This window comes from Mauremys reevesii, linkage group 18 (genome assembly GCF_016161935.1).
Source record: "Mauremys reevesii isolate NIE-2019 linkage group 18, ASM1616193v1, whole genome shotgun sequence".
NCBI lineage: Eukaryota > Metazoa > Chordata > Testudines > Geoemydidae > Mauremys > Mauremys reevesii.
In genome coordinates this window covers 7234896-7249867 of record NC_052640.1, presented here as the reverse complement: position 1 = coordinate 7249867, position 14972 = coordinate 7234896, and the positions used below count along the sequence as shown (strand labels likewise).

The window sequence follows — 14972 nt, the reverse complement described above, 5'->3', positions numbered from 1 at the left end:
AAGGTAGAAGATGAGATCTCAATATATTAACCTAATCTGTGTTTTGATCTCAGTGATGAAATTACAAGTTTACTGACTTTTTTTACTATGCTGCCTTAATTCTGTAAGCGAAGATAAAACTAACCCCTAAAGTTTCCATTGGACTAAAAATAATAATAATAAAAAAAACTTGGAACTGGTGCAGAAATGCTGACGTAGCTTTGGTATGGCAACATCTCTGGCAGCTGAGTACCACTCCTGAGAAAATGGAATGGTTACAAAATCCCTACATACTTCTTTTGAGTAAAGCATTTAATTCAGATCCCTTTTTGGTTTCATTTGAAGTTTACATGCTGATGCTGCATCCTCATTTTTCTTTTTTCAGCCATACAGAATTAAATTCTTCAATCTCTTCACAATTTTGTATATTACCATTTTAAGACCTGATTCCTATCCCATTTGTGCAGCTTTCTTACAGACTTCAACCAGGTTTAAAAAAAAAAAAGAAGTTTTCAAATCACTGCTTCATCAGCCCCCAAGCCATAAGTGTGTGCAAATATTATCTTCTCCACTGTATATTTCTAGGAGGAATTTTTTTAAAATGACTTAAAAGTAAGAAATGAGGGCATGTCTTCTCATTCTGTTCACTATACAATATAAAAACTGAACCTGTATTCATTTATTTTAACAGTATGTGAATTAGACCTTCATACATCCTGTTTTGTAAATTCTGTGATCAATCTGAGATTTCTATCACCTTGGTATCTGACTGGGCAACTATGAACAATTACTAAGAACGCTTGGTAAAGGAGACTGTACATTTCAAGATAAACAATGCACTCTGCTGAAAACTAAACGTCCTACTTTTTGAGAGAGGATTTGGTGTCCTAGAATTTGAACCAGCTGATTCATCTATGTGCTGCTATTAGACCATTTAAAATACCAGAAGGGGAAGGGCAACGCTTTATTTGGCAACACACACAAACACAGCCCTGATTCTGTTCCGTGGGTGGAACTCTGAGTGTGTGCAGATCTCCAATAATCTAACAGGGCTTTCCACAGAAGCAGGAGTCCAGGAACAGTGGCAGGATCCAGGCCATAGCTTTTCATGGCTAATACCATAATAACAGTAATTTGCACTTATACAGCACCTTCCATCCTAACTACCCAGGATGAAACTCATCCTGGGAAAAGGGTCAACTCAAGGTTTATGATCCACTTAGGTCCTGTGCTAACCCTCTGTACAGCAGTGAATTTCACCCTCAGTGATTGTGTAAACATTAATGTATTAAGCCTGTAACGAATCCTATGAGGCATCATCTGCATACTATAGAAGAGGAAACCAAGACATTGAGAAGTGTTTTGCCCAAGATCACGTCAGACATATAGATGGGAAGTGAACCTTGATTTGAACCTCATTTTTGTCCTCCAATCACTAGACAATGGTACTTACTTTTTCCTTTAAATGACTTAGTAGTTAGAAACTTAAGTATCATACAACGATTGCTTTGGGAGACAGAATTAGCCATGCATATATCTTGCCTCTACATGGTTTTACCATGGGATGAGTTTTATAATCTTACTCACATTGGAGTATTACCTTAGTCTGTGAGTAATCCCATTGATTTCAATGGGGTTGTTCATAGACTAAGACATACTCAATATGATGAGTAAGGGTGACAGAATCTAGTCCTATAAAACTATATGGGCAACAGTTGCACAGAAAGAACAAAAACAACGAGGAGTCCTTGTGGCACCTTAGAGACGAACACATTTATTTGGGCATAAGCTTTCGTGGGCTACAGCCCACTTCATCAGATGCATAGAGTGGAAAATACAGTAGCAAGTATATATACACAATACATGAAAAGATGGGAGTTGCCTTACCAAGTGGGGGGTCAGTACTAACGAGACAATTCAATTAAAGTGGAAGTGGGCTATTCTCAACAGTAGAATACCAAGGGAGGAAAAATCACTTTTGTAGTGGTAATGAAGGTGGCCCATTTCAAACAGTTGACAAGAAGGTGTGAGTAACAGTAGGGGGAAATTAGTATGGGGAAATTCGCTTTTGTAATGACCCATCCACTCCCAGTCTTTATTCAGGCCTAATTTGATGGTGTCCAGTTTGCAAATTAATTCCAGTTCTGCAGTTTCTCGTTGGAGTCTGTTTTTGAAGTTTTTTTGTTGAAGAATTGCCACTTTAAAGTCTGTTATTGAGTGACCAGGTAGATTCACGTCAATCTACTATTGAGAGTAGCCCACTTCCACTTTAATTGAATTGTCTCATTAGCACTGACCCCCCACTTGGTAAGGCAACTCTCTTCTTTTCATGTACTGTGTGTGTGAATATATACACACACACAAACACAAACACACACACACACACCCCTGTTATTGTATTTTCCACTCCATGCATCCGATGAAGTGGATTTAGCCCACAAAAGCTCATGCCCAAATAAATTTGTTAGTCTCTAAGGTGCCACAAGGACTCCTCATTGTTTTTGCTGATATAGAAAGAACAGAGCACCACATGAAATTTGTGCACTGGGAAGTAAGTATAACTGGGAACTGACTTTATTTCAAGTTTCATAAAAGCTGCAGTGCTGATCTCAAAGGTTTTTTTCAACTAAATATTTGTCAAATGAAGGGAATTATGGAAAACAACTCTATACTTATCACAACGTTACATGTGCATGTTCATTTCTAAAAAAAGTCAGTATTTTACATATTCTCTTCCCCAGTCACAGACATGAGCCACATAAAATCTTCCTGCTTAAAAAATCTAGTTTGTATTAAATCCATCTACTTTTACAACACTGGTCATTTTTAATTCCAGTCATCTCTCTTTCTAGTATATGATCATTAATATTGAATACTTTATTCTTTAAACATTAAAAAAATTAATTAAGCCACAAAAGCATGCACATGCCTAAACTGAGACACTCATGTTGCTATCACTCTAACCCTTCCCTCCTCACTCCATCCCTCTCTACTATTTGTCTCCCTCATTCCTTCTTGTGCCAGGGCTGACCAAATTTCAGATTGTAAGCTCTTCACTGTACAGAGTTTATTTCTTTGTCTTTTCTGAAGTTCCTTTCTGGCACTTTAAGATAATAAATAATTACCATGAAACTTTGATTCTTTCTGCCTCTAACACCAGGAGAAATAAAAAGCAAAATTTATGGATTGTTACTCACTTTCAGGCTTTGAATCCACGACTGCATGTTGCATATCTTTCAGCTGGAGCTGCACTCTTTGCAGCCTCTGCTCTGCGTGGAACAGCTTATAAAAGACAATTGACTCTATTAATATATGTACTCTTTTGAAATGCAACAACAAAATATAATATCAACAAGATGCCCAAAATACAAAAAATGGTAACAGTTTGCACCTAGAGAACATCTATTCCACAAGACAAAGGTAGTATGTTCTTACAATGCAAAAACAAATGCTTCAACAATTAATTTAGTTTTATTTGTTTCATTTTAGAATTAAAGAATATGTACTTCTTGAGCTACATGATCATGATGGTCCCTTCTGACCTTAAAGTCTATGAGTCCATGATTTTTTCTTTATGGCACAAAAACTCTTAACAATTTTTTAAATCTCAAAAGATGCTAGTATTCACGAAGTATTCATGGACAAAAAACAGTAACTAGGATCAGGGAGAGCTAAGGGAGGTACCGGATAAGTATCCTTACAGTGCTTTGGCAATGCGGATGAGTTGTTGCAGCCAAGTTTGCGAAGACACTGCCAAGTTTTCTGCTAAGCAGCACCTGCTTGAATAGTATTTTTGTGATTTGGACAAATATCCACTAAGAAGTGAAACTAGCTGAACATCAAGTTCATTTTACTTGTGGTCTAACCCAGATGTCAAGCTAGGGCTCAACAGCTGAAAGAATCCACTAACTTCTGCACAAGTGCCAAACACAAATGAAGCCTGCAATATTAAAATTTTCGACTTTCTTTCAGTACATTTTGCCAGTTCACATTAGTCGTCAGAAGTTGGCTAGCTGGTATAATAAACAATGCCATCAGACAGCACTGGACTTTGTTAAAAAGTCTTGTTTTGTCCATGTGACCTGTAAGCAAAGTCCAGCCTGCCATTCTGATACCAACCACTTCCAATCAAGCATGTTATATCTATGATACACATGATCTTCAAGTTGGAAAGACAAAATCGCAAGGTTACTCTTGAACCCACATCCCAGAGAACAGGCTAGTGCAATGCCATTGTGTTTGTTTCTGCTATTTCCCATCTTAAATCTTAATGGAAATGCATACAAGTACAAACCATATCAAATCAATATTTGCTCACTACAATAAATTCAATTCTCTGTCTCTCAGAAATACAATAATATGGCACAGAGCACAGAGTTCTTAAGTGGCCTTGATGTCAGTAGCAGTTAAGACTGCCAAACACTTGAGAGGTGCTCAGCACCCTGCTGGATCAAGCCCCTAGTATAGAAATTTACTAAAACATTCCTATTAAAAATAGGTTTTAATTTCCTGGGGGAGCATATAGACATGGTCACCTAATATCATCTTCAGTGTTACTCTTTTAAAAACCTACCTAGGGCTCATCCCCAAATAAAGCCAAACATCTATTTCCTTATGTTTAAGAGATTTGCTTTTACATGGATACCTGATTCTTTTGTTCTTGCTTCTGCTGGGCTAAAGATTCTTCTCTCTCTTTCTCTACTCGAAGCTGTCTTGCTATTTCAAGCATTCGTTGATGGTTTTGCACCGTCTCCACCTAGAGCACATGGATAAATAGTGCACGTTACTGTCAGATAGTTGAGAAATAAATTAGCGTGATCATGTGTCTCACAAAGCCACTTAGCACTTCCTTTCCATATATATTGCTACTTAGAGATGACAGTAAGGCACTGGATTCAAGGTCCTTAAAAGCTTTGGACTATTGCCTAGGGAGATTCCCTTTCCGTCAATTAGTTATTCAATTCCTTCCTCAGACATACAGCATGATCATCTTAATCCTTGTTTGCATTCCTAAATCAGAGTTGCAAGCCAAGGACTGTGACACTGAAATGTTACAATGTTACTTCTCTCATTACCCTCTTCTTAAGACGCTCCACTCTCTTGATGAGCTGATCCTTCTCCTCTTCCATTGCAGTGATATCCTACAAAGCAGCAAAAATAAACAAAATACTAATGTACTTACAATATTATAATATAGGAGTTGGGCCAGATTCTGTTACAGTCAAGTAAATGTGGAGTAAGCAAAATCTGAATCTGTCCTTTTACATACTGATACACTTGCAACTTCATTGATTCATGATCTAATCATCCAAGGCTCTAGTCCCGCTCTCTCTTTCGTCTTATCACTCCAACCCTCACAATCTTTATGTAGAACAGGCTAGATGACAGTATAGCATTCACCATGTAATTATTGTGCACATTTAAAATGTGAGCACATGTATTTCTTTGATGATTAGAAAAAAAAATATGAAGACAACTCCAAATTTAATCCTGTAACGTGTATGCTCTTAAAAGCTGCCATCATGTCCACTTCTATGCAGATAGATGTTTGAATTCCAGTTTTGCATTCAGTTACATACGAGAGCTGCATTCTGCCATTTTTCCAGTGAAATTACATTTAAAGAGATACTCTGTTTCTCCTCTCACATCATTGTAAAACAATGGAGAGACATCACTGTAAAAGAAGGGTAAGTGACAATAGTAATCAGACCCATGGTTTATAAACAGTCACTATATATTTAGGCCACAATCCAGCATAGCACTTAAACACATGCTTAACTTTAAGCACGCGAGCCGTCCCACTGAAAAGCTAGGCATGTGCTTTGCTCCATTAGGGTCTCTATGAAAATACTGTAATTTCATAATAACACCACCTAGATTATCATAACTGAAATAACTTTTATAATTGAGTTTACTTTTCAACATTTCTGTTGCTTTCAATTGACTCCTAAGTCACTTAGGTACTTCTGAAAATGTTACCCTACATTACTAAAGAAAGAGGTTTTATAGACAATGTGTGTTTAGAGGGAAATGTAGTGTTAATATCTGAAAATCCATTATTGAGGCCAGTCCTATGTCTTGGCAGCACTGCTTCACAATGTGCTGCAGAAGACCTAGTTATGAGCGTGACCTTAGGTCTCGTTCTTCCTTTGTCAGCAGAGAACTAGTCCAGCTAAGCAGAACAAAGCTGCAGTATCTATTAGCAATGACCTGCACACACTAGGTATTGCAGTGGGCCCATGGAACTGATGAAAATGAAACAAACCGACTTAAGATACAATCTGGACAAAACTGTTGCAAATCTATGGTTTCCGTTGGGTTTTTTGTTTTTTTTTACCCGTCTTATTTCTGCAGTGGAGAAGCCAGAAGTCTTGAGCTGCTCACATTCCTTATGCAGGTTTTTAAAGGCTTCCATCAGATCTTCATACTACAAAACACAAGGGAAAGAAAAACTTCAAAGCCAGTACTGTATCTAATAAGTTGCACATCACTACATTCCTTTTTAGTAATACCATATGTGCACAAAGATCAGCAATGTGAACACAGGGTCATTTAGCTGTTTTCTCATCTGAAAAATAGTCAACATATAAAGTAGACATTCACATTTATTACATCATTGCAGCCAACCACCTTTTATTTGAGGGTGCTCTCATGAACCCCACAATTTCTCCCTTGCTTTAATGCTTTTCTCAGTGATATATATTGCAGCCAACACAGTTGTAACTAAGGGCAGGTCTACACTAAGGGCGGGGGTCGAACTAGGGTACGCAAGTTCAGCTACATGAATAGCGTAGCTGAACTCGAAGTACCCTAGTTCGAACTACTTACCCGTCCAGACGCCGCGGGATCGAAGTCCGCGGCTCCAAGGTCGACTCCGCCACCGCCGTTTGCAGTGGTGGAGTACCGGAGTCGACCGGAGCGTGCGGGGAGTTCGAACTATCGCGTCTGGATTAGACACGATAGTTCGAACTCCAAGAAGTCGAACTCACTGCGTCGACCCGGCAGGTAAGTGTAGACTAGTCCTAAGGAAGACTTGCTTGGCTCCATGGGGAGATAATCCATGTATGTCCTCAGTAAGAGTCATTGGTCGGTTGGTGTATGGTCTGAGTACACTTCCTGCGTAACCTAAGAGCCCAGAGAGGAAAATCTTGATCTGAGGATGCAAATACAAGTTTCACAAACTTCTTGATCCTGACCACTCTGGTGTCACTCCAACAAAGCACTTAAGCATGTGAGTAGTCCCACAGAATGTAACTGGGGCCAGAGTGCTTAGCCCTTGCAGAATTGAGACCAATGTGCTCAGATGCTACAGCTACAGTATAAATACTACAACAGATTTGATAGAAGATAGTATACCGCATGCTACTTCTAAGACATTGCATTCCCACCAGTGATCCTAAACTGAGAGTCAATGTGAAAGTAAGTGCAGGTAGAGAAATAATACCAGAAGACCTAGAGAGTTTAGAAATATAGATAGGAAATAAAATTAGATTAAATTTGGAAAAATGCAAACTAATATCCAGGGAAAGATAATGGCCACAGAAACACAGACATTAAATAAGATGGAGAAATCTAAAAACTGACCTGCAAGTGCTCTCTTACTCCCTTGCAAGAGCAAATTAGATATGAATGTTCAACACAAGATGAGAAAAGTATCATATCTCAAAGCAGTGAAGTGATTATTCCCTTCTAAATAACTCTGGTGAGATAGCAACTGGAATACTACATTCTGTTCTAGGCACTTCAATATCAGACACATACTGACAAAGTGGAAGGAATTCAGAGAACAACAACAAAATTATTAAGGGCTCAAGGGACTGATTTACAAGAAAATAGTAAAAGATTAAATACATGTAGCGTGGCTAAGTGACAAATAGAGAGGGACACACGTTAGGATGTATGCATCAATGATGACAAGGAATTATTTACAAAGAGGTGGGAGTAGAAACATGACTAAGGGCTTGTCTATATGGGACATTACTTCATGACAAGCCAGGTATTAATCTACAGTGGACTCTACTACTGCACACTAAAAGTTCCATAGTGTGCTTTGATGTAGTGTTGACTGAAATGGGATTCTTTCAAAGTGCACTACAGAACTTTTAGTACACTGTGGCACTGTCCATCTAGGACTTTACTGTGTGGCCAACTGCTGCGCTGTAGATTCACACCCTGGCTTACTATGCAGTAACATCCTGTATAGACAAGCCGTGGAGTAGTGGGGTGACATTGTGGCCTTTAGGGACTACGGCAGTATAAATGATAAATAATAATAGTAAAAGAAAAATTGATGATGATGATAATTAAAGCTTTCATACACAGAGATCAGTTAGCTTGTGGAACAGTTTCCCAAGGGCAGTGATGGAAGTCCAGAGCTTGGGACATTTAAAACAAGACTGGCTAAAGCCCTAGAAAAGTATACTATAAACAACAATCTTGCACTGGTATCTGTGGATGATGAGATTATCTGGAAGGGCTTTTCCATTTCTGTTTTCTATGATCCTTCTTCATTTGGGATCCAGAGACACTGTTTAGTTACATACTCCTGGTGAAGTGTGCATAGTTGGTATTTTCTTTGGCTTTCTTTTGTTGCTTGACAGATTCCTCTTTCCAAATGAGGCACAGTCCAGGCAAGAGGCTGCACTCAGATGATCCACCTCTCAGTAGCTCATGGACTGGGAGGCTTAAAGCCAATAGTATCCACATGGGAAAGACTCAGTCTTTCATGAATGGGGGATACACTTGAGTGAAGGCCAGTATAGTATGTTGGACCATAACAAGAGTATGGCTAGCCAGTTTCATTGGATGGAACTACCCGTGGAGAAGGAGTACACACAGCACATGCAACAGGAGACACACACAAGCAACCCAAGAAAGCTTATAGGTTCAGTGATGGCATGACTATCAATGCCATGGGGGCAAGTTCATCAAAGATTGGCCAGAAAGATTTAGGTCTATATTTTCTTGGTTATTTAATATAAACTACAGCCAATTTGATGTGCAGATCATAGCATGGCCTGGAAACTGGTAATTTCTTCAAGTCACCTGCTTAAGTAATTGGAAAAATACAATTAAGCAAAGTACCGTATACCACAGAAACCTGCATTAGCTATGCTACTTCCAAGAAGTCATTTGTGAATTGTTGATGTCTATCCCTAAAATACAATGTTGTACATTTGCATAGCCAGATACAGTCAGTGAAACTCGATTAACTTCATCAGCATTTAAATACTCTCACGTGGTAATGTCAAATTGCATAGAAGCTGGTATATTATTCCAGCTTCTATTTTGAACTAGTCAGGAAAGTATTAGTTTAATAATATAGTTATATTATTCTAATCCCAAAAAGGAACACAATTTACGTAATGGAAACAAGAGAGTTGGATATTTATACAAATTAGGAATGCCACATACTGAACAAACATACAATCTACATTCCTTTTTCTAACTGCTGCTTCTGTTTAGTTATTTTAAAGTTATAAAATCAGAGATTGACGATGATAAAAAGGGGGGGGGGGTATTGTCCAAACCTCCATGCAGCTATACAGCTTTTGTGATGCATAACAAGTATACTGAGTTCTACTTGTTACAAACGTTCCATAATATTGATTTAATGAATGACTGTACCTAATGAAATGCACTAAAAATACTGCATAGAAATTAAGTAACCATTTAACTCAGATAATATAAATCTGAACACACATCTTAATTACATTTCATTGGCTTTAAATTTCAGATTTCAGACCCACCCAATGTGACTACATAAGATCCACATTTAAGGTTCACAAAAAAATGCTTGAATATCACCCTTGGCAACTGAAGTCCTTTGTTTATCCACAGAACATAGATATCTGTCTGCTAGAAATTGGATAGCCCACCAATACATTTTACTTGAGTAATCAAAAAGCAATTAGAAGACAATGGCATGTAGTCACTAATGTCTGGGGACAGATTATGAGTTACCTACAGTGAAAAACTCCACGGCCTTGTCTAGAATAGAAAAAACGTATGTTAGCTCAGATATTAAAAACTTGGTGGTGGTTTTTTAAAAAAGTGTTAAACCCTGTCTACATTAGGTGTTAACATGGTTTTTAACACCACTTATTTAAAAGGTGTAGCTAACTCACTTTTAAAAACACATTTTTTCTTAGTCTGCCCAAGCAATAATCCCCTAAACCATCCCTTTTTGCCTTTCCTTTTACCTATTTTATTAATTTAAAATAATAACTGGGTAGCAAATTCATCTAAAACACTACCTGTTTGTTGGTGTCAGCCACGGTATCATCCTGAAGAAACTCAGTTGGTACTTCAAGTTTAATTAAGAAACGTGCCAGATAGGCTCTTTTCTTGAGTTCATTAGTCCGTTGAAGGAGCCAGTGTAAGACGGGATGAATCACAGGTTTGCTTCCAATAACTAAACCCTGGCGGAATGTACTCCTAAATAATAATAAAAAACAGTAAGTCTCCAACTAAAGAACACTGCTTTGGAACAAACACTATTAGCAATTTTTATGATTCCCTCCCCCAGCTGCTAATGCTTTTCTCTAATGTTGCTGCCAGTTTGCTGACCACAGGCCCAATTCTGCTGCCCTTATGCAGGCAGAATTCCCACAGAAATCAGTGAACAGAGATTGCAGCAATGGACCTTGTGTTTCTGAGGTATCCTCCAGAAAACTAGAAGATCTGAGAATGGCCTGGGTTACCAGACTGCAAAGTGGTACAGGATGAGTGCAGTACAGACCGATGGGCCTGGTCTCTAAGGGAAGGTGATGACCCTACTAGTCATACAGCACCCTCTACTGGCTAACTTATTGAATATCACAAGATACAAAAGCGAAGGTAGCACAACTGTGGAGCAAACCAACAAGGACAGGAGTGAGAAGCAACTCCCAAACCCTTGAATTCTTTACTACCACAAGCAAAGTGTGCCATATACTATACATCTCCTAGGGGTTAATGGAAGAAATATTTTCAGAACATCTGCATATTAAGTGGAACAATCAGTTTCTATACTTGAGTGATTGACACTACTATTTAAACAGTAGAACAAAACAATAACTTCTAAATAGAGATATATTGATGAATGAGTCTGAAAATGAAAGATTTTGGTACAAATATATCATTTTCTCTTTGAATCAAGAAAAGGATATTGGCAATGGCAGACGACTTAATAAGACAGACTTTCAAGTAACAAATTATAAAATCTGAAGACATACAATATTTTTACATAGAGTAGATCATTTTAGTATTTGTCTGCAACTAAAATAGACAGTCAAAGAAGCAAACAGGATGTTAGGAATCATTAAAAAAGGGATAGAGAATATCTTATTGCCCTTATATAAATCCATAGTACACCCACATCTTGAATATTGCGCATAGATGTGGTCTCCCCATCTCAAAAAAGATATACTGGCATTAGAAAAGGTTCAGAGAAGGACAACTCAAATGATTAGGGGTTTGGAACGGGTCCCATATGAGGAGAGATTAAAGAGGCTAGGACTTTTCATCTTGGAAAAGAGGAGACTAAGGGGGGATATGATAGAGGTATATAAAACCATGAGTGGTGTAGCGAAAGTGAATAAGGAAAAGTTATTTACTTGTTTCCGTAATATAAGAACTAGGGGCCACCAAATGAAATTAATGGGCAGCAGGTTTAAAACAAATAAAAGGAAGTTCTTCTTCACACAGTGCACAGTCAAGTCAACCTGTGGAACTCCTTACCTGAGGAGGTTGTGAAGGCCAGGACTATAATAGGGTTTAAAAGACAACTAGATAAATTCATGGAGGTTAAGTCCATTAATGGCTATTAGCCAGGTGGGTAAGGAATGGTGTCCCTAGCCTCTGTTTGTCAGAGGGTGGAGGTGGATGGCAGGATACTGCAGATGATACTTACAGGTCAGTAATACTTCCTGGAGGTTTGTATTTAAGGATACCAAGAAGGCTCAACATTCGTTTAGCCGTTTGCTCTGGCATCTCCTCTCTAATGTCAACAACATGCTGAAAAGCAAAAAAACAAATACTGTATTACCATGCATAGGTCAAACTGTTAGCCACGCAGAGCTAAAGGAAGGGACTTGATCCACTCATTATATGATATATTATAACATGTGACTGACATAAGTGAGGTGTCACATACAGAACACCACTCTAAGAGCCAAGTTCTGATTCCCTTTGGACTCCTTCCCCATATGCGTGCTTAGGCAACTTTTTTCAGACCTGTATTCTGGCTGGCCATAGGCCCACAGTCTGCCAGTCATACAGATTATTTCTGCCAAGAGTAACAGTAATCCTGACAAGACAATTACATTGCGGGCAAGGTCATTACTCAGATATATGGCCCACACCTTCTGATCTAAAAACCTATTCCCCTCCATAGGTCAGCACTCATAGAACCCGAGGATCAATTGTGGACTGTCAGCTCCTTTGCTTTGGTGGGCACAAGGGCAAAAGTTGCATCCCAGAGTTTCTGCCTGATTTCTGCTTCCACCACTCTTGAGAGCAAGCCTTCTAATGCCCATGTATGTTTAAACTCCATCCTTACCTTTGGGTCAATCTCCCCCAGAACATCATTGAGAAGCTGCAATAGCTGCATTGACTCCAATGAGTCAAATGTGATTAAGTTATAGTTCTTCTTAAAAGGCTCCTTATTGAGCTTCTCAACAATTGATTTGATTTGATCACTCATAATTGGGTCCTGAAAACAATCCTGGAGAAAAGAAAGTGGGAGGGGGGAAAATCCATTCAGTAGACCAGATGGGGGGAGGGATAGCTCAGTGGTTTGAGCATTGGCCTGCTAAACCCAGGGTTATGAGTTCAATCCTTGAGGGGGCCATTTAGGGATAGGTCCTGCTTTAAGCATGAGGTTGGATTAGATGCTCTCCTGAGGTCCCTAATAATCTATGATTCTAATGAAATATGTGAACCTCTGTATGCCATAAAACTCCTGTGATGGATGCATAGGGTGGGAAGAGGAATATTGCAAAATAGGAAGCATGCAAACCCTCTCTAGCACGTTGCCTTTTATCATGAGGGCTTATCTACACTTGGAATTGTAGCACTTCAGTGTAGACATTACCTACACCAGTAGGAGGAGTTTTCCCATGGGGATAGCTAATCCACCTCACCAAGAGGTAGTAGCTAGGTCAATGGTGGAATTTTCCAGTCGACCTAGAGCTGTCTATACGGGGGTTACATTGACTTAACTAGTCAGTCAGCAGTGTGGATTTTTCACACTCCTGAACGACCTAGCTGGGTTGACCTCACATTTTAGTTTAGACCACAGAAAGAAATGTACATTGAAACATTTGTATTTACTAGCAAAAAGTAGTTCATGGACTCAAGAAGCCCTTGTGGGTCATCCCAGCCTGGCTGCAATTACTGCACAGGGTCTCTGTAGAAGAGACCTTTATAGGTACCAGGTGGACCCCATAGCCTCCCCAACACAGGAACTGACCCCTATGGGTGACAGAGGAACCCCAGATCCTCCCCCACAGCAGGGACTGATCCCTATGGGTGACAGAGGAACCCCAGATCCTCCCCACAGCAGGGACTGATCCCTATGGGTGACAGAGGAACCCCAGATCGTCCCCACAGCAGGGACTGATCCCTATGGGTGCTAAGAGAATCCCAGATCCTCCCCACAGCAGGGACTGATCCCTACGGGTGCCGGGGTGTGTGTGTCTCATCACTCTGTACAATGGGACTGATGGGGACCCTGTATCAATCCCCTCAGCGGGGACCTGGGGGAACCCATATCAATTCTCACAAAGGGACCTGATCCCACTAGCTGCCGGGAACCCCTGTATTCTTCCTTGCAACAGAGACCGACCCCGGGATGCCAGGGGGCCCCTGGATCCTTCTCCAGAGTAGGACACGCCCCCATAGCTGCCCGGGCCTCCCCGTGATACTCCCTACAGCCGGGATTGCTGGGAACCTTGTATCTACCCCATCGCCGGGGCCGACCGCAAGGGACCTCGGCGCTGCTCCGCGCAGGACCCCATCCCCGCGCCCCGGCCCCCGTTACCTGACCTCCTGCCCCAGCTACCCGTTGTCGTTCCCCCCTCCTCCTTCTCCTCCTTCTCCTTCTCCCCAAGAGTTTTTCTCCTAGTTACCAGGCCCTTGGTAACGGTTGCTAGGGCAGAGTGGCACCCTTACTTCCGGTCACGTGGCGTACATGACGACAGGAACGGGCCATTGCGCTCCAAGCCGGGGAAGGGATGGGATGGGATGGGAGGGGAGGCGCATGCGCAGTTTGAGGCAGTGAAGGCCTTTGGGGTGCTCTCTGCTTCCCCACCGGTTCGGGGGGAGGGGCGAATTGCAGCCTATGCGTGAGCAGGTGTAAAGGTGGAGCCGGAGTGGGCTCCAGTGGTAACCCTGCCTGGATGCCCCCCCAGCTGTGACTCCACCTGGCACATGGGTGTGAGCTGCCCACGTTGCAGTGTGCATCACCAGCTGGGCTGCCTCTGACTCTGGCCAGAAGTGGGCTTCAGCAAGGAGAGCTCGGGGGTTGCTCCCAGCACCTGTCCTTACACCACAGTTAGTGCCCATTTCTGTTGGGGCTTATTCATAACTCGATCTCCTGTTGAGCCCTTTTCATCAGGAGGTAACAAATTGCTTTACAAGAATCATTGAATTGAGCCTCTAGACCCAAGTACTTCTCTCATTTGATAAAGGAGTAAAATGAGGAGAATGTGGGTTTGGGTTTTCTTTTTAATTTGGACCTGATTACCCTAGTATCTGAATATCCATAATTGCTAACAAATAAATATGAATCTCATTGGAGAAAATAACTGTGTAACACATTTCAGGCAGGTGGGTGAGTATACCAGTCTTTGCAGTTTTATCATCTCTGGAATTCCAAAATGATTCCAGTTGTATTAAAAAATAAATAGCTTGCTGTTAATCATCCTCTTCCAATGTTTATTCTTTTTCAACATCAGGGTGCATAAGTTGATTTGCAAATGTAAATAATTTAACTTTGTATTTCTTATTTT

At 40.4% G+C, this 14972-nt stretch overlaps 1 protein-coding gene across 2 annotated transcripts in view; it reads right to left on the bottom strand.

Moving 5' to 3' along the window:
• The window catches only part of IFT81 (intraflagellar transport 81), a 63490-nt gene extending 49392 nt beyond the window's left edge, over positions 1-14098 (bottom strand). Inside the window, exons 1-8 of one of the 2 annotated variants that reach the window (XM_039505338.1) lie at positions 14003-14098; positions 12521-12685; positions 11873-11976; positions 10236-10416; positions 6317-6406; positions 5055-5120; positions 4625-4735; positions 3177-3261 (exon numbers count right to left, since the gene is read on the bottom strand). In XM_039505338.1, the coding sequence (XP_039361272.1) occupies positions 3177-3261; positions 4625-4735; positions 5055-5120; positions 6317-6406; positions 10236-10416; positions 11873-11976; positions 12521-12664 (781 nt within the window). In that variant the 5' untranslated portion in view covers positions 12665-12685; positions 14003-14098. The remainder of the gene's footprint in view (positions 1-3176; positions 3262-4624; positions 4736-5054; positions 5121-6316; positions 6407-10235; positions 10417-11872; positions 11977-12520; positions 12686-14002) is intronic. The other variant, XM_039505337.1, reaches the window with a different exon arrangement.
• Between the last annotated feature and the right edge of the window lie 874 nt (positions 14099-14972).